At 44.3% G+C, this 19,039-nt stretch overlaps 1 protein-coding gene across 3 annotated transcripts in view; it reads right to left on the reverse strand.

The window, feature by feature from the left end:
- The window catches only part of STRBP (spermatid perinuclear RNA binding protein), a 41,229-nt gene extending 38,965 nt beyond the window's left edge, over positions 1 to 2,264 (reverse strand). For 2 of the 3 annotated variants that reach the window (XM_074973746.1, XM_074973745.1), the window contains exon 1: positions 2,123 to 2,258. In XM_074973746.1, the coding sequence (XP_074829847.1) occupies positions 2,123 to 2,125 (3 nt within the window). In that variant the 5' untranslated portion in view covers positions 2,126 to 2,258. Of the gene's footprint in view, positions 1 to 2,122 lie in introns of all 3 variants that reach the window. The other variant, XM_074973747.1, reaches the window with a different exon arrangement.
- Positions 2,265 to 19,039: the final 16,775 nt, after the last annotated feature.

Raw genomic sequence — 19,039 nt, forward strand, 5'->3', positions numbered from 1 at the left:
CTGGCAAGACATGCCAAGAGCTGCAGCTTTCCCCTCATGCTCGGCTGGGTGCAGAGGCAGCCCACCAGCCTCTCGCTCTACGCGTTTGGTGCTGCCAAGCCGGAGATATTGCATCTGAGTCTGCAGCAACTACACATCACAAGGAAAATCCTGACAGACAGGAAGGAATTCGCAAAGAGCATGAAAAATGGCTAGAAAGGAGGCTGGAAGAGAAGGGTTAAGCTTGTGGGGAAAGATTAAAATCATCAAATAGAAAAAACAAGGGGTTAAAGGATCCCAAATAAAGAAGGGCTTGTAAGGAGGGCTCATGGAGTTCCATGATGGGGATAGGTGGCACAGAGACTTGTGACCTGATTGGAGATGTCTGGTTGCCATGCCATCCAGGCGAGACATGTATGATCTGAAAAGTTAGTGAGCCAGCATGGGCAGCCACTCGTCTACCAGATGTTTCCCCTTCAGCCACATGTAACCCTGGTGCTCAAAGACCAATCTGATGCAGTGTCAGGGAACTCTTTACTCTGTTCCCTACGAACGGGAAAGAATCAAAAATATTCCCAATACGTGGATCACAGGGTCTTCCCCTGCCGCCCGGCAGACTGGTGCACTCTTGCTAATCATTTACTTCCATAAACTGCATTTATCCTGCAGTGACGGGGAATCCTTCCCCCTCCTTCACAGCTTGTAACCATGCCTGAGCTCAGAGACAGCAGGGCCTGTAATGGATCCAAGCAGTCTCATTGCTGAATCTGCATTTAGTTCTCCTATCCCACAGGCAATGTACATGTTCAGGGAGAAGTGCATTGGTTCACAGGTAAGGAGTGCTCCCCCTACGCCCTGCCCAGTACTCTCACACTAGAATTCCATTCCCGAAGATCCCTGCTGTCATTCACCTCAGTTACAAAACACAAAGATACAGGTAAAGGGTGCTGCAGCTCAGCAGTCAATCAGTGAGATGGATTTGTTAATTCACGTCCACCCAAAGAATGTCCCCTTCTCCCCAAATCTCCCTTCTCGTGAACACAGATTATAGAAAATACTCCAGCAGTGGCAAACTGATAAGCCTTTAACTTGTGTATTAGAAACACATGGTTACCTCACTAACGGGCAATGGCAAAATAAGTACTAAGCAAGAGAATCTGGGTCAAGAATTCATTGGACCCAGCAAGCTTTCCATTTAAAGTCCAATCTGTGCCCTGTGTTCCCTGATGTCCCCTTTCCCCACATAGCATTCTTCTCACCACAGAGGGTGAAATCTTAATTTGTGTTTGGCTGGGTTTTCATTTAATGGATTTCATTAGCAATCGTCTACTCAAATCTGAATACAGTACTTTACTGTAAATATAATGCTGCGCCTAGTCACTCCTCCCTGTCTCGCAGCAACAACATGTAGAGGACTTAAAAAAAATCAATAGGCTGAAATTACTCCTAACAGCTGGCTCTCAGGAATTAGTTAATTGGGCGGGTTTTTCCCCCTTCCTTGAATGCATTTTAGAAAAACTAACCATTCCAAGCCCTTCACATTTGCACAGCTTTGCAAATTCAATGCATCTCTGACTCTTGCGATTTGTAACAGATACAAGCAGGCAGATTGGAAGTGACTCCTCACTTAGTCATCAAATATGCCCGGATGGGTACTGGTTACATATGTATCATATCTATGCTATTAATAAGTGAGCACAGAGCTCTGGCTTTTAATTTTTAACATTAAAATATAGAGAGAACCAACATCTGATCTTGTGGGGAAGGGGTGGGTGGGGAGTGTCAGTGTTTGTTATGCAATCCACAGTTCAAGGTCACACACACACACACACACACACACACACACACACACACACACTGCAACAGCTTGCTAATGCCAGTTTTATTAGAAAAGGTTATTTATGAGCATCCCCTTCATTTGTGTTTAATAATGCATGTCCTGCAGGCTCACAAGGCTTCATTCTCCGGTTAGAAAAAGCCCCTCAATAAATCAAAGCTCATTTGCTTTGCTTAAACCATGTGGAGACATCTTTAATGCAGTCGAGTCAGAAAATCCTTCCACTCTTGTTTTAACAGATTCCACAACAGGCTAGGGGTGGATAATAATTTTAATGCAGCCATATTAATGAAGACAGTTACCTACCATGGTTTGCTAGAGTCTCAGCTCCGCTCCCCCTCCCCCTTCTCCTTTTCCCTCCTCCTCGGTATCTTTGCTAGGCACTGTTTTTGCCTGACAGAACCTCCTCATAAGCCTCTCAATCCCCTGCCAGCTCAAGAGTTCATACAGGCGAGATGCTCCAGGAGTCGCTTTCTGCAATACAACACCTGCAAAGAGAGAGAGAGAGAAACAACGTGAAGAGAGAAGAAACCACATGCTAATTCTGATTGCTTTTCAAAGCAGCACATTAAACCAAGCCACTGATTAAAGCAGCAGGCTTCAAAAGAAGGGGGGGGGGGGAGGAAATCATCAATGCCGAACAAAAAGCAGATGTCTCTATAGAAAGCAATTTTTTTTTTTAAACATGCCCACATACAGGTTACCGCTTTCCTGTGCCATCCTCATCCGGGTTCATCAGCCGAGAAGCAACTGGCATTCAAAAGCTCTGATACCCGGGAGTTCAGAATTCCAGGGTATTTAGTACAGTTGATATGAAGCCAGCCACAAAACTGGTGTGCCACTTTTATCCATATATCACAATCTTGGGCACTGAATTACTTTTCATTTATTATTTGTACTTCATTGGTGCCCCTAGACCCCAATCAGGATGATGGCCCCAAGTGTGCCAGGTGCTGTACAAATATAGTAAGAAAGAGTCCCTGCCACAAACAGCTACAGGTTGAGGTTTTCAAAGCAGGGCAGGGGATTTAGTCCAAATCGAATGGAAGGTGAAATTCACAGGAGAATGCATGGCTGAGTCACCTGGCGCCACTCTGGAAACTTCACCCATGACCTCTGAGCCCCCAGCTGACACTGTGCATCTCTGTGCTGCTTTCCACAGCACCAGACAGGCAAGCGAACCCATGGACAGCAAGCCCTGGAAGAACTGGGGAATACCAGGCATTTCTCCTCTGAACCATGTTACAACAGAACAGTTATCCCTCTTCTGCACCTGAAAAAAGCCTTCGCTCGTGTCTGCTATTTGTAGTGGAATGTGGTATTTCATGTCAGGGAAGACCAAAAGCCAGGGAGTTTCTCTTTGGCGGGGGTGGGGTTGGGTGGTGGTGTAAATGGAGAAATCAGTCTCCAAAAGTGCAGGATTAGGAGCTGACAGGAAACTGCAGCCGGCTCAGAGAAGGGAAACACAACAATCCAAGCTGGGCTCTGTTCTAGGCTATTTACATTTGCTGAAAACCCACTATACTACCCCAGCACCTAGTGTACTGGTGTCCCACTCACACACTTGAAGGCTAGGGCCTGTACACCCTCATTTTCTGTTCTGTGCATACTGGCAAAGCTAAAAAGAAAAACATTGAAATAAAAGCACAAAGCTCCTTCCCCTATCCCAGAGCAACAGGCACCATTACTGGGGGGCACCACGATGCAACTGCAAATAGGTGCTTGGCGAGAACAGGAGGACACAGTGATGGGGCAAGTACCATGTGACAAAGGAGAGGAAATGAGTTCAGTGCGCACTATGGAACCCCAGTCCTTGCAAAGAACTCCCGTTTCCCTCTCTTTCCATATACCACCACGTGAACTTTTCAGACACATTTGCAGTGGGTTGAAAGCCAGTTGGTAAAATCCTGCCGGCTGACATGTGCTCTCTTTTTCTTGTATCTTTCAATCCTGCACATCAAACAATATGTTGGATATTGTCTGTCGAACAATCCTGACATTGTTAAAGGTCAAAACCTGCTTTTGCCAACAGCATAGGGACTAGAGAAGTGACTTGAAAGCATACTTTAACTACAGAGGTGTGACAAAATTATTAAAATGTTGCGTCCCGTACAGATTTGCACACATCTAGAAAGGGAGCAATACATTCCACCTCACTGTGCCCCTATTTGAGAAGTGAAGCAGATTTACAGGACTAAATTGCTTTGGGAGCAATTTGTTGTCTATAAAGAGGTCTCTGCGAACTCCAGACTAATGTACTTGGGATACAGTACAGTGTAACAACCAACCAACCAGCCAGTGAAAGGGTCTGATACAGGGGCCCCCCTTATGGTTAAATATGGGGATGGGTTGAAGGAGAATATAAATAATGAAGGGGTCAGATGTGGTTACAGTGAACGCTTTTTGGGGGCGAGAAGGGTTGGACGGGACAAGTTCATAGGGAGAGAGATGGATTGAGATGAGCCTCTGCCAAGAAAGGGCCCTGAAAGCCCAACAGGGACAGAGCTTGCACAATAAACACAGGTATATTTGCCTTTAGAACCAAATTAGAGTGTCCTAGTTCCATGGCAGGGCCAACAGGGAGCACCGAATAACCAGGCTAAGACTCCCTCTCTCCCTGCAGCCCCCCCATAGCACACACACACGACCTGCTCAGCTCTCCAGCCTCAGAAAGTTCCAGTCTTGCCCTCCCACTGCAGGCTGAGATGCCAAAGTTGCCATTAAAATCCCAGCGGGACCTGGGGTCCAAACCCTGGGGCAGCTTTTGACGTCTCAGACTTACTTTGCACAGACCCAATCCTTGCAAATGCTCCCATACGCAGATAACTACTCACTTGTGTAGCCCCACTGATGTCATGGTCACCTCACATGAGTAGAGTTATACACATTTAACAGGTTTCAGAGTAACAGCCGTGTTAGTCTGTATTTGCAAAAAGAAAGGGAGTACTTGTGGCACCTTAGAGACGAACCAATTTATTTGAGCATAAGCTTTCGTGAGCTACAGCTCACTTTATTTAAGTGATTGCAGATTGGGACCCAAGGCAGCAAGCTCCCAGGCCTCACGAACGCCCTTGGACTTCCAGGCATTCGTACACCTCCCTCCCCGTGGTGAACAGCTGCTGAGGCCCCAGGACAGTGTTCCAGGTATGGAAACAGAGCCCATTGCAGCCGGCATTCTTGTTACTTTCTGAAAAAGCCAAATTGACCCTTGGTTAACAGGAAACATGTGAGTGCCACACCCTCCACCCAAAACTTTCAGCTGCACAGGGGTGTCAGTCAGGGCCCAGTCTTCGGTTTTCCGCCACTTCTCAGCATGGCAACAGTGCGTCAAACATTCTTCACCACAGCAGCCAATGGGCTTAAAAACACAGGAAGGCCTATTTCTGGATTTAGCGAATGTGTCCATCACCACAGTCTTTAGACACCAAGCTACGCTCCAGCCTGGACTCCCTTCCAGGACTGCTATAAGCTGCAGGTTATAGGTGACAACACAATGAAAACAGATGGATGGAAATGGCTGACTGAGCAAATTCTGGTGCTTCACTAAATTGCTGGGCAGTCAATACTGTCTAGAGGCCAAGCCTGCAATCCACCTCTTGAGCTCCGAGAACAAATGTACCTCAGGGTGCAATTCCGCATGCACTGAGCTCTTTTCTGTATACTCTGAAAACCTGAAATAGCTTCAAAGCAAATGTTTACAGCGTGACCGGGGCTATTTTGTCTCTGCTGCACAGTGGACATGTTACGCAGCATCAACATCTTTCAATGCTATCCTTGAGAGGGGTAGAACAATGCAGCTTTTCAGAGAGGCTCCTAGTTGCATTAACAAGCAAAACAAGTCAGGCAAGAGTCACCATTAATCCAGTTCTACCTGCCCTTTTCCCCAAAAGTGAGCGATTGAGGTCTGGGGAAATGGCTGCACTGTGCTCCGATTAGGGAGGGAGTTACAGATGACAGCATCTTCATCAATATTATTCAGGAAGAAGAAGAAAAATCACCACATACAATTCTAGCTGGAGCTGTCCTACAGTGTTCTTTCAAATTATTAATTGCCCAACAATACTCCTCAGAAGTGTCCGCACAAAGGAAAGCTTGATGCAGTTCAGGCCCCACGAGAGAATGTTTAATAAAACCACTAAACAGAATGGAGCCCGCTTTCTAAAAATTCAGATGCTACTTTAAGAACAAGGCACAAAGTGGAAAATAAACAGAAGCCAAGATTAGAGCAGCCCCAGCCATCTGGACTGAGCACTGTGCTTGTTACCAGGCCCATCAGAAGGGATAAAAACGGACTGCAATCCTTCTAATCCAGCAGCTTTGTTCTGCCACTAACTCACCACAGAGCATCTATGCTAGGACCAGCCGCTACCTGAGACGGTTGGCGTTCCTAAGGGGTGGCCTAGGCCCTAGAGGACATGATGGTAAAAGCTGCTTGTTCCTGGGCTACACCACAGCCAGTGCCCCCGCAGCTTGCAATGAATTTTCCAGGAAAAGCCTCTAGGGTAAACAAAACCATGAGTGACCTCAGGAAAGTCACTTACCGTCTCTGTGCCTCACTCCCCACCTGTAAAATGGGCATAATACTTCCTCACCTCACCGGGGCCAGGAGAGGAGGATTGATGTGATTTTTTAAATCCTCAGACAAAAGGCACTAGAGCAATGTGAAGTATTATTACCTCGTTTAGTGCTGGTGTGTAACTCACGGTCTCTCTAAATTGTCTCCACAGCAGGTCTGGGAACAACCAGAACACCGATGTTTAAAAACACACAGTTTCTCAACAGAAGTAAAACACAACAGGAAATGGGCTCTTGAGGCTCATCTTAATCCTAACGTAACCAATTTAGAAGTGGCTGCAGCATGCCTGGGCCTCCACGCCCAGCAGTATGGCCACAGAGGGCCCAGAAACGTTTCCATTAAACACCCCATCCTTCACAAGGAACTTTTGGCATGGGCATGGGCATGAGATGAAGAGTTTGATATGTGGCCTTAATAATGAGGTTTATTCCTGCAGCTGTCAATTGTGCTTCCTGGACTTAAAGATGCTCATTTAAATAGTTTTGGACATACCAACATGCAGCCCTTTAGCTGTCTTTAGTTACTTCTGATTGGCAAGGTGGCAGGCAGGAGCAACAAGTCTGCGAACTCCACATGGCCTGAAACTAACAAGGCAGCTGAGACTCCATTTTACCCTTAGAAAAGGGCATCTTGGATACCTGTCACCAACCCAGCAGCCCAAAGCTGCGCTTTGCGCAGAGAAATGCTGCTGGAATAAATGGGGAATGGAAACAGGGTCACAGTACATTGAACTCTTTAGTTATCTAAATGCCCACTTCTCTGCTGCTTGGGCATCTGGCCAGGCTGTCGGAAGAGTCCAGGGTCCATGACGACTACTTCAATGCTACAGCAAGACTCAACAAGCCAGCAATGCTTTTCTGGGGCACTAAAGCACCCTCTGCCCTTCTAATCTTTCCTTCACTCCAGCATCAGCAGGTGAGGCACTGTAGCATAAACAGCAGGTTGAAGGGCAACACAAATAATCCTGAGTCTATCCGAGTTGACCTCAACAGCGTTGAGAGATAACTAATGCTGAGGAGAGCAGGAAGGGAGGTTCCCAAAGTAGGTTGGGGTTTGCAGGTAGGATCGGACCCAGCAGCAAAAATGCTGCAGTTTATGCAGCAGACAAGGAAAAAAAAAAAGTTACGTTCAGTGAAATTAAGGGGGAGGATTAATATCAAAATAAGAGTCCTGGAGCTTTAATTGTGAGTTAGTTTTAATTTCTGCTCTGCATGCAAAAGGCAGGTAATTTTTCATCACGACACACACAACGCTGCTTGGATAAGGAAAGGAGTATAATTCTGCAGTATAATTTTATTTCTGGCTTTCTGCCAAGAGTCTTTCTGGCAGCATCTACCACAGTGGGAAACTGTGTATCTGGGTCAGGAAAGACAAGTTGCTTTTCAGAACAGCTCAATACATTTGGCAGAACTGCTGATATTATAATTGAACTCTTTCAGCAACTCTTTTTATGATGCATCAAGACACCAATCAAAACAAGATCCGCAGCACTGATTAGTGTCAAAATAACTGACGGAGAAACAGCAAAATAGTTTCTCCTGGTTTTAAAAGCATCAACATGCTGAGGGGAACAACAACAATTCAGGAGGTTTCACCATGGGAAAATCTTCTAACTCATTCTGACCCTTCTCTTCTGTGGATGTTTAAGATTTTAAGTCCTAATTCCTAAAAGAATGGCACAGAAACTCTGGTTTCTCCCTTCTACAACAGCATGCAAAAGCAGAAATACCTCCTACCCTGGGTATGTCTACACTGCATTAAAACCCTGTGGCTGGCTCATGCCCACTGACTCAGGGTTGTGCTACAGTGCTGTTTAATTGCAGTGTGGACACTCAGGCTTGGGCTGGAGTCTGGGCTATAGGACCTTGCGAGGTGGGAGGGTCCCAGATCTGGGAATGGCTGACAGCGGATGGATCACTTGATCATTACCTGCTCTGTTCATTCCCTCTGAAGCACCTGGCACTGGCCACTGTCAGAAGACAGGATACTGGGCTAGACGGACTTTTGGACGGACCCAGCCCCTTAGCCAGACCCCCATGAGCCTGAGTCGGCTGGCATGGGCCAGCTGTGGGTTTTTAATTACAATGTAGACATGCCCTTGGACACATGAGCATCCTAAAAGGGAATACAATTGTAGCACTGGGATATACCACTGACTGGTAAAGCTCTTGCTGCTACCAATAATATGCCTGGAGTCAACTAAGTTAGTAAAGTCATGCAAGTTTATTTTCCAGGGATGCAATTTTCTCAGAAAAACCTGTGTTAACCCTGAGAAGTCTGGAATTTTCCATCCAACTGAACGTGTGCAGAGCAGTGCTAGAGTTACGGCTAGGCAGGTACTTCCATTCCAAGTTCTTAAATTTAATAAAAAAACCCAAAAACTCTTTGAGTCTAATATTTCTCCTGCTCGCCTCCCGCCCAAATGAGATTTTTTGGGGGAAAGTAGTTAAATTCCATTTCTCTCTCGCCCCCTAGCCCCCAGCCCCATTTGTGTGTGCAGATTCTGATGAACAAAAAATTGCTTCTTTCTAATCTCCAAATCCCCAGTGCAGAATTGTGCCTTGTATCTGCATGAAGAAAATCTAAAGTTGGAGACTTTTGACGCTTCACAGAACATGCTCAGTACACAAGTTCCAAATAACTTTTTAACATATGAAAGTGCAGGTCATACCCAGTACTTGAACGATGCACAGTGAATCAGCTGCATTTACACCAATGGTCATATGTTCAAACACAAAAGCGGTGCATTTAATTGACTCTCTGGATCTCTCCTTTCCCTTCTCATGACGAGGAACACTGCCTCAACGCTCACAAAATGTCATGTATCACTTTTTATTTTAAAACAATTTTACAGTTCAGATTTTAACATAAATGTGAGGAAATTCAAAGTTAAGGTTTGCATCTCAGCCACTGGTTAGCTACTTTGCATCTATAACCCAACTGAGGGATGAGCCGGCCCCAATTTGACAAGACAGGTTCAATAATCAGGGACATACAGATAAGCCAAATCCATCATACAAACAAGTGTACATTATACCAATGGGAAAAGCATTATAGATTTTAACAGGGCTGAAATAAATAGATTTCTATAGAAATGTAATAGGATTTCTACAGAAATTACTCTAAAGTCCATCAGAATTTAACAAGGGCAATATCCTTCCTGTAGGTTTCTAAGCATCCTAAAGAATTCTATGGAAGAAAAGTGCCTATCAAATCTGTAGGAGACCTTTAAAAACAAATGTATGAGAAAGTAATCTTTCTACAGACTATGGTAGGCACTTACCTGGCCCGTTACCACAGTATCCAAGTGCCTCAGTCTAATGTATTTATCCTCAATAACACGCAAGTGAATTAGGGCTGTGCTATTATCCCCACTGTGCTGATAGGAAACTGAGACAGAGAGACTAAGTGACTTGCCCAAGGTCACACAGGGAGGCTGTGGTAGAGCAGGGAATAGAAAATTGAGTCCCAGGCTAACACCTGAAGCCACTGGATCATCCTTCCCCTTTGTGACTTTTCCATAAAAGGAGAAGCAAGAGCTAAATCAGGATTAAGGTACCCAGCCTCCAGGCAAGACCAACAGTTCGCCTGTATACTAGCAAATAACGCTTTTCTCTTCCAAAGTTACAATTAAACAGAGGTAAATTTCACAGTGTACACTGCAGTAAATACTCCTCACTGTTATGTAAGGGACCAAAGGCTGACTGTTACCAAGCCACCTGGGTGTTCCAGCCAGCACGAAAGACTCCTAGAGAAGCAGCGGATGCTGCCAAGGCAATGATTCCATTCTCCCTCTACAGCCCGGACACCGGCATCACTGCCTTTTATTGCCCATTCCTGATGCATAAAGCGGTTGAGGCTCATCACCTTTCCTGCAGGGCAACAAAGCGTAACGACGTTCTGATATGGACGGGGCAGGAGAAAGCGAAGATGAAAATGAAGACAATGTGGAAATACAGGAGTTGTCACTGCTGCTCTGTGGCAACAAGTGGAGCAACAATATACATACACACAGAAACATGTTTTCACCTCATACCTCCCCTTCCAACCATGGCAGACTGGCTATTTGCAGGGATAACCTGAATATCTAGAGTTATAACAGTAGATACTAAACCTTTTTTTGGAAGAGAGATAAATCCTCCTCCTTTGGGATTTAACCCGATCTCTATTATGGGTTAGGAGATTTCCCGAATGGTAGACTATGCCCACTAAGGGGTTTCTTGCACTTTCATCTGAAGTATCTAGTCCTCACCACTGTCAGACAGGCTACTGGACTAGATGGACTCTAGGTCTGATCCACTCTGCCTTATGTTCTTACTAAAGCTGGTTGAAAAACTGGAAAATGTTCAGGGCAGAGCTTTTAGTTGAAAATCTAATTATTTTTCACAGAAAACTCAAGATTCAGGAGTTTTCAGCCAGCTGTAGCTCCTGTGGATCTCAAAGTACTTTACAAATAACTATTTAGGCTTCCTCAACGCCTCCAGCATTAGGCTCCTTTAAGGAGGTATCCAGACTTACTAATCACTTTTGAAAATCAAAACCATGATTTCTGTGCCTCATTTTGTAAACTGGGATATTTGAGGCACAGAAGTCAGGGTCATGATTTTCAAGAAGTAACTAATGAACCTGGGTACCCCTTTTTGGGCTCCCTCTTGGCTCATCTGTAAGGAGCCTGATTTTCAGTGGTTGGGTATTTAGCACTTTTTGAAAATCAGGGCTCTTTAGGGAGACTCAAGTTGTGCCCTGAAAAACTGGAATACCCAAAAATCACTGGGTGGTTTTGAAAAATCTTTGCCTATCTCAAATCCCCAATGCTGTGATTTGGCCACACAACCATCAACCCTTACAGCCTGAACTTCAACCAGTTGCAATTTGCATCAGCTGAGAGATCAAAGCTGAAGAAACATAAGTTTATTATAAATACCAGCAGAAATGTAATTACCAGAGCACTATGATACTTGTTATGGAAAACCTTACACCTGCCACAAACACTGCAATTCAAGAGGACTCAGGTTACAATAAATTACTCGGAGTATGTGATTAATTAATTAAATTAACCAATTTACATTACTAGCTTTATCAAAATCTTAGCTTCCTCCTGCCCCCAAAACCAGAAAGTTTAACAGACTAGTGCCTGTGGTCTTCAGAACAAGAAATGGAACAGTCCCAGCTCAGTTTTAAAGGCATTCCAAATACCAGCATTAGCTAGATTCTTAGACCCATCACCATAGTATCTCAGCACCCGCACTACATGCAACCCAACACATCAATGACAACTAACACTGAGACTCGCCGTGAAACTGCCATGAAAATCCATTCAGGTCTAAGGGTGAATGCCTGGGCTTGGGACTGAAGACAGACCAAGCAGGGTGAATGAATTCAAAACTGGCTCCTAAGTGACAAGTGGATAAATAAAAGGAGCTCAGTGTGCAATGCAGCCTGCTTCAAGTCTTTACGGGCCCATGAAAGAGAACTCTCTGTAGGGCTCAACACAACAGAAAGCAGAACATGTAAGTGACGTAAAACACTTTTGGGCAGGGGCTTGTCTTATTATGGTCTCTAAGGCACACATTAGGCACTACATAAATAATTAAACCATGATTTGAAGACTTCAATAGCTCAGACATAGGTGAGAGGTTTATTGCAGGAGTGGGTGGGTGAGATTCTGTGGCCTGCATTGTGCAGGAGGTCAGACTAGATGATCATAATGGTCCCTTCTGACCTTAATGTCTATGAGTCTATGAGCCTATGATATTATTCACTTAAGGTTTACGTAGAAAACTCATGATCAAACTATGAATATATTCACCAAGAATTTAAAAGCAATTTCTAGCTTCCAACATCCTGAAGTGTGAGTTCCTGCTCTTCTATACAACGTGTACTAAGAAAACCTGGAGTCATTTCAGAACACACATCTGTCTGTGGCCCCAGGAAGTGAAGTATTAATTATGAAACCACTAACATCCAAAATGAACTGTTCTGAGATCCACAGGCTTGTTAGACTGCAGGAGATTGTTCACTGGAAACACTGTATTATACCTAAACGGCTTTGGAAATAGAGCTGTAATAACTGATGGTGCTACAGGAGCTAACCCTGCTTTTATTTATAGTTTTCACACTTCTCATCAACCCATCAGCCAAAATTTTATAAGGCAGCAACATGAAAATATAGCAGAAAGAAGTTGGCAAAAATCCAATTTTTTCAATTTAATTCCAAAACTCTTCTTGGATTACTAGGCATGTGGCTTTTCCAGTCACATGCAAAATTTCAAAGACAATTTTTTCTTTATTATTGTACATTAGGAATATATCTGTATTTGCAATTAAATCAAAAGGTACCAATATGGTCCAAGCTAAATCAGAATATGGGCATCTAGTCCAACTCCCTGCTTGGTCCTGCTTTGAGCAGGGGGTTGGACTAGATGACCTCCTGAGGTCCCTTCCAACCCTGATATTCTATGATTCTATGATCTCAGAAAGAATAAAAAATTATATATAGCTTTTAAGTTTGCTCAACAATCAAAAACTGCTCAATGTCTAATGGGAGAGAGTATGTGTGTGAGAAAGATTAAACCCTTACAAAGGGAGGGCATGCCAGGTGCTTCTAACATCAAACCTATTTTAACACCATCCCCACCACCCTGAATGCCTAAAAAAATTAGCCCACAGACAAAGTGGCTACTAAAATTCAGCTCTTAGATTGCAGGCTCCTCAGATAACAATTAATATGTGGAACTCATTGTCACACGCAATCACTGAGGCCAAGTACTTAGTAGGATTACACTTTTATATGACTATTGAGACCATCCACACTTCTATTAGACAGGATTTATTTGTATAAGGGATACAATTCCTCATGCTTTAGGGGCATAAGCCAACTTGTAACTGTCAGTGGTTGGGGGAAGTTCCCCAATGGTCAGGTTATTTCATCAAGATCCACTGCAGGATTCTCTTGCCCCTTCCTCCAAAGCATCGAGGACTGGCCCTGACAGAGACTAGAAAGACCAGTGGTGTGACCTGAGTACGGCAATTCCGATGTAATAAAAACCCAGCTGATCCAAGTTATTTACAGCTAGTCATATGTTTAGCACAAAATGGAATGCAACTGTCCTTTCATTAACAAGGCTGCAAACCCGCTGAATAGCTTCTGCACCAGCCTCACATCCAGACATAACACAAAAAGGTGGGCTGCACTCACTTGGATGCAGCAGCTCTAAGGATGGGTAGGTGTTAACCAAACTGAGGCCAAATTGCCGAGAAGAGGGGTGGGGAGTGAGCAGGAAGTAGAAGAGAAAACGCCAGACAAATCAGAGATGGTTTTCTTTATTTAAGAGACCAGGCCTGCTCCAAATGCGACTGAAGTCAATAGATTCCCACTGATTCCAATGGGCTTGGGATCAGGCCCCCTTTGCTTTGGGCACTCCGCTGAACTTACGTCTATTACGACCCTGAGGCATAATGCAGTTGTGTGTTATTCACCAAATTCCTGAAAAACTTATTTAGTTAAACATGTCATGCACTCTTCCTATTACATTAATTCCTAAAACACACCAGTCAAGTGGTTCAGCATCAAAATAAAACTGTTTAATTAACTTTACCAGTTGTCCCATCCTCTAGGTCTCACTTTAATCATTTCAAACTGATCTACTGCATTTAAAATAAATGTAGATTAAACCTTTCAGTTGTAGAGCAAGACATAAAATTGCCCTAAAAGAAAAAAAAAAAAAAAAACACCAATCCTCCAGAGGATGGGAAAGACTGCCCAACTGCACCATAAAAATAAACTGGGTCTGTACACAAAATCCAATAGCTTCAAGTTCTGGCCCCCTGAAAAGCAGAGGAAGGGAAGGATATTTAACTGAAGTGCTCACAAGCTGAACTGATTACGACCCGACTCAGCACCGACTGCTCCAGCCAGTAATACTAAGGGCACCAGACGTCAATGAGATGCAGCAGGAAAGCAGCAAACAGCACACACGGGGCATATTGCTGTGCTCTTCATGGCTCGTGCTAGCACGCCCTCTGCTATGAATAATAAAATGTAAAGACTCTGATTAAGCCACAGATTTGGGATCTCAGTTCTTCTGTGCTGCTCCCAAATAAAGAAAAGTTAAACCTTCCTTTCAGTTACCAATGTACATTTGCATATGTGAAAAAGTTTGAATTACAAGACCATGGTTTATTATTTTTTCAAGCCATCACTTCACCTTGGAAACAGAAATCTAAGCAGCTGTTTCCCCTCTAAATTACCTTCCTGCTGGCCCTGCAGACAATATTTGAAGTTGGCATTTTTAATATTGCAAATCCACACTGGTTGCTTTGCACATCTTTGCCTTTCATGTGGTTTAAACTTTAATGAGCCTTCACTTAAATGCATTTTCTGGCATGCCGGGTCTCTCTGCCTCAATGGTTTTGTGCATTTTTTAAACAAAGGGATAAGATTAAAAGGGAAGCTAAGAACTCTGTGGCCATTTGTCAAAGAACCTGAAGCAGGCCACTAGATTCTGCAAAAACTGTATAGAGTCCTACTATATTCTTCATTCATAGTTAGTACACATCTGCCACTGGACCCACCTGTGTTCTATTCCACTAGGGCTACTGCATGCAAGTAGAGGCAGCTGCTTCCGTCCTGTTTAATTAGTGATTTTATCAAAGAACATCTTGCTAAGAACACTAGGATATTAAAAGCTTGTTCAAGCCTTGTGCAGCCTTCCGGTTGCGAACATGGAGCACGAACAATCTTGCAGATCCTCTTATTGTAAGCCCTCAGTCCTGTAGGTAGTGTTGGCTCTAAGACTGGCAAAAGTAACATGTGTACCATAAATTCCTCATGTTTTTGGCTTTGGGCAAACAAGGCTTTATGCTTCAGGTTAACAAAGGGGCCTGTTAAAATGGAGGGATGAATCATGCAACTGTTCACATGACTGTCATCTGCGTGGCCATGAAGGAGACCAGGATTAGACTCTCACACCGTTAACTAAAGCATAGATTTACAAAAGGCACAGAAGAGATAAATGCAGACTCTATATACCAGGATAGGAACGTTTTACACACAAACATGTTCCCTAATTATTTTCATTGCTCTGGGTGATGTGGAAAAGAGTGTGGGGGATACCAAGCGCATTCACAACATTACTAAACTGAGAGAGAACAAAAGAAGGGTAGGTTGCTGGTTGTCTGGTTTTCAACCGGGAAGTCTGGTCACAAAGGGGACCTGGCAGTGTCTGGTTACATGTACTGACTGGACACCAAAAGGCCGACTGGGGAGGGGGAGAAAGGATCACCAACCTGTGCCAGCCCCGGCTCAGTCAGGTCCCCCTCCTACTCGCACCTCGTGGGCAGGCAGGCAGCAGGCTCTGCGTTAGGCTGCAGCTCCTGACCTAGCCGCGGGGGTAGGTGGAGAGGATCATGCGATGAGGAAAGGGGAGGTGGAAGAGCAGCGAGCGACGGGGCCGGGGGGTGGGGAGGGGAAGGAATTTTCAGAAATTAGAAAGTTGCCAACTCCAGAGGAAAGAAAAATACAAAGGGAGTTCAGCGAGGTTAGAAATAAGAAAACATTTGTTCATCACAGGAAAATGCTCTGATACATCTGGGGAAATAATCTGAGACGGTACCTAAATGAGGAAGAAACCCAGAAAGCAATAATGCCCAGAAAAGATCTCGGAGAGGACAGTGGACCAACTGGAGATGGCAGCTGCACGTGGCGGTTGTGGCAAAGGCCTGGGACTCAGAAGGACTAGGTTCTATTTCCAGCTGTATGTGTAATCTTGGACAAGTTAATTAATGTCTCCATTTCCCTATTTATAAAATGGCAATAATATTTGCCCACCTGTACATACAAAGCTTCAAGATACTCAAATGAAAGTTGCTATGTGCATGCAAATATTGTGAGTTTGCAGTGAGACATGGTTAAAAAAAAAAGTCACTTCCAGTTTTGAGTCTGTGTACAGTCCAAAACATCCCATCCCATCGCAAGGAGAGACTAGTGCCCTCCTAAGCACCATATACGAGCTAGGTATTATTATTATTATAGCAGAATTATATGTCTGTCTGCCTAAATATTAGAAAAAGACCAACAAGCTGAAGGGAGTTCAGTGAAGAAGAGAAACGCACATTTTCAAATGACCTGGATGGATGCTTTGAGGGAAAATTGTAAAAGCTCAGGGTAAGAGTTTGGCAATAACGGTTAAGCGGATCAAAGGAACAGGAGAACAACAGCCCAGGGACTTGAAGTGAAGATGAAGGAAGGAGAGGAATCGAGGGTGGCCCAAAGAATTAAGGACACAAATACTGTGGCACACCTCAGGAAAGACTTCGGCTGTGGAACAACGTCCCAGAGGCAGAGGCCCCAACGCTTGGGACATTTAAAATAAGACCAGACTCCGTATGATAGAATGTACTGTAGGGCATTCTGCTGAACTGGCTCCTGGGGTGGAAAGCGGGGGACCGGGATGGATTAGCTGAATTTGAGGAATAACAGGCATTAGGGATAGAAAATCCAGGATGAGGACCTAGGGGGAAGGGGGATTAAGTGCCCCCCCCCCAAGATATATTAATTTATTCTGAAGTTGCTACTACCTAAAAGCCTCTGAGCACACCTGTAAGCTCCTGTGTGTCTTGCTAGCAAGCTAGGTGGGTAGCATGATGAACTTCTCTAGTTTAGACAAAGCCTCTATGGCTATTTCCCCATTTGGAAGAAAGAAACCATAATGCTAATGGGGGTCAGCTGAATGCGTGCAAAGTGCGTTTGACAATGTAAAGTGCTGCATGACGTGATGTTATTTAGCCTGCTCCAGTTTACAACCAAGCAGTGCTATTAATCCCCTACATATCATTAATTCAGTTCAGTGAGAGAAAAACCTTTTGACTAAAATCTCCTTTACAGCCTTGTCGCAAGGGATTCCCCATGAAACACAGACCGTGTTCTTAGCACAGACTGCGATTGTTAACATAGCTAGAGATAACCTGGGATAGGTGCTTTTTAATATATTTAATTCTGATTTGTATAAATAAGCGTGTGTAGCATTGCAGCACGGACGAGAGCAGCAGAAGTGAACTATTACTGCCCTTCACCCCTGAGCTGCACTTCGTAAGGGGAAAGAGAGACTGCCATCCACACTCCAGGCAGGCTGGGTATATGCAGGAACAGGGAGGATTCTGTGAGGGGGTCTTCACCACCCTCAACAGAAGGTGAGCCATTCAATCCGGTGGTGGGTTTACGGATCTCCCCAACTCTAACGGCTGCTACTCACTCTGCAGGAGGCTGCCTGCAAGCTCAGGCAGATGGCACAGCATTGGTTAGGCTCACATCACACTTCTGCATCCAAGAGGGAGAGAAAGAAATGCAGTGTAATGATGAACACTCGGGTACACATCACCCCATGACTCCAGGAGTTGGGCCCTCAGCAAGGACCTCTGCCTTGATCCACCCCTGCGGCTAGTGCAGTCACCGCATTCAGCACTGGTCTCTTTGGCCTCTCTGATGAGGCTGCCACCACCACAGCAAGCTGCTTAAAAATAAAGGACCCACAAGAATAAATCAATGGCATAACCAGCCAGCAGGACTATAAGCAACCTGAGATCCCATGTGTGTGTGGGGCACCACCTCCTCACCCTGTCTGTTGTTGACTGGGTTACAGCAGAGCCTGGGTAAGCCCTTTGCTTTTTCCTCTCTGAAGTATTTCAGGTGCTTTTTTAAACACTGAGAAAATTAGTAACTAAGGCTGTGATTTTCAAAGTTACTTAGGGAACCTGGATGCCCAGTTCCCATTCATTTGTGCCCAAATCCCTAAAGCAGTTTGGGAAATCTCAGTCTAAACCCTTTGCAGCCACACTTGCACTAGCTGTGGCAGACAATCCAGGGAGAATGTTTGGTTTTGTGGCTCATTGCACAACCCATCAAGAAGGCAAGGAGTGGATTCTGAGAGCGCGCCATCCAGACTCGGATCCCACAGGGGAGGAATCTCGACAGAGAGATCTGATCAGATGAACTAGATAAACCACCTGAAACTAGATAAACCACCTGAAATTTTAACCACTAAATACAATTCATTTTTGCTATCCCCTAACAGCTTCAATATGTACTTTAACCTTTTCCTGCATTGAAGATTAGTGGCTCTCAACCTTTCCAGACAACTATACCCTTCCAGGTATTTGATTTGACTTGCGTGCCCCAAGTTTCACTTCACTTAAAAATTACTTGCTTATAAAATCAGACATAGAAATGCAAAAGACTCACAGCACACTATTGCTGACAAATTGCTGACTTTCTCATTTTACCATATAATTATAAAATAAATCTATTGGAATATAAATATTTTACTTACATTTCAGTGTATGGGATATAGAGCAGTGTAAACAAGTCATTGTCTGTATGAAATTTTTGTTTGTACCGACTTCACTAGTGTTTTTTACGTAGTCTGTTGTAAAACTAGGCAAATATCTAGATGAATTGATGTACTCCCTGGAAAATCTTTGAGTACCCTTAGGGGTACATGCACCCCTGGTTGAGAATCACTATTGAAGAATCTCTCTCAGATACTCGGTCAAGAAATTAAACTTCAGCTCAGTGGAAAATCTGAATCTTTGCATCAGCAGGTCCTGGAATCAGTGCTACAGAGGCATGCGTCTCAGTCTCGTATTGGATA

This window comes from Natator depressus, chromosome 16, assembly GCF_965152275.1.
Source record: "Natator depressus isolate rNatDep1 chromosome 16, rNatDep2.hap1, whole genome shotgun sequence".
Classification (NCBI taxonomy): domain Eukaryota; kingdom Metazoa; phylum Chordata; order Testudines; family Cheloniidae; genus Natator; species Natator depressus.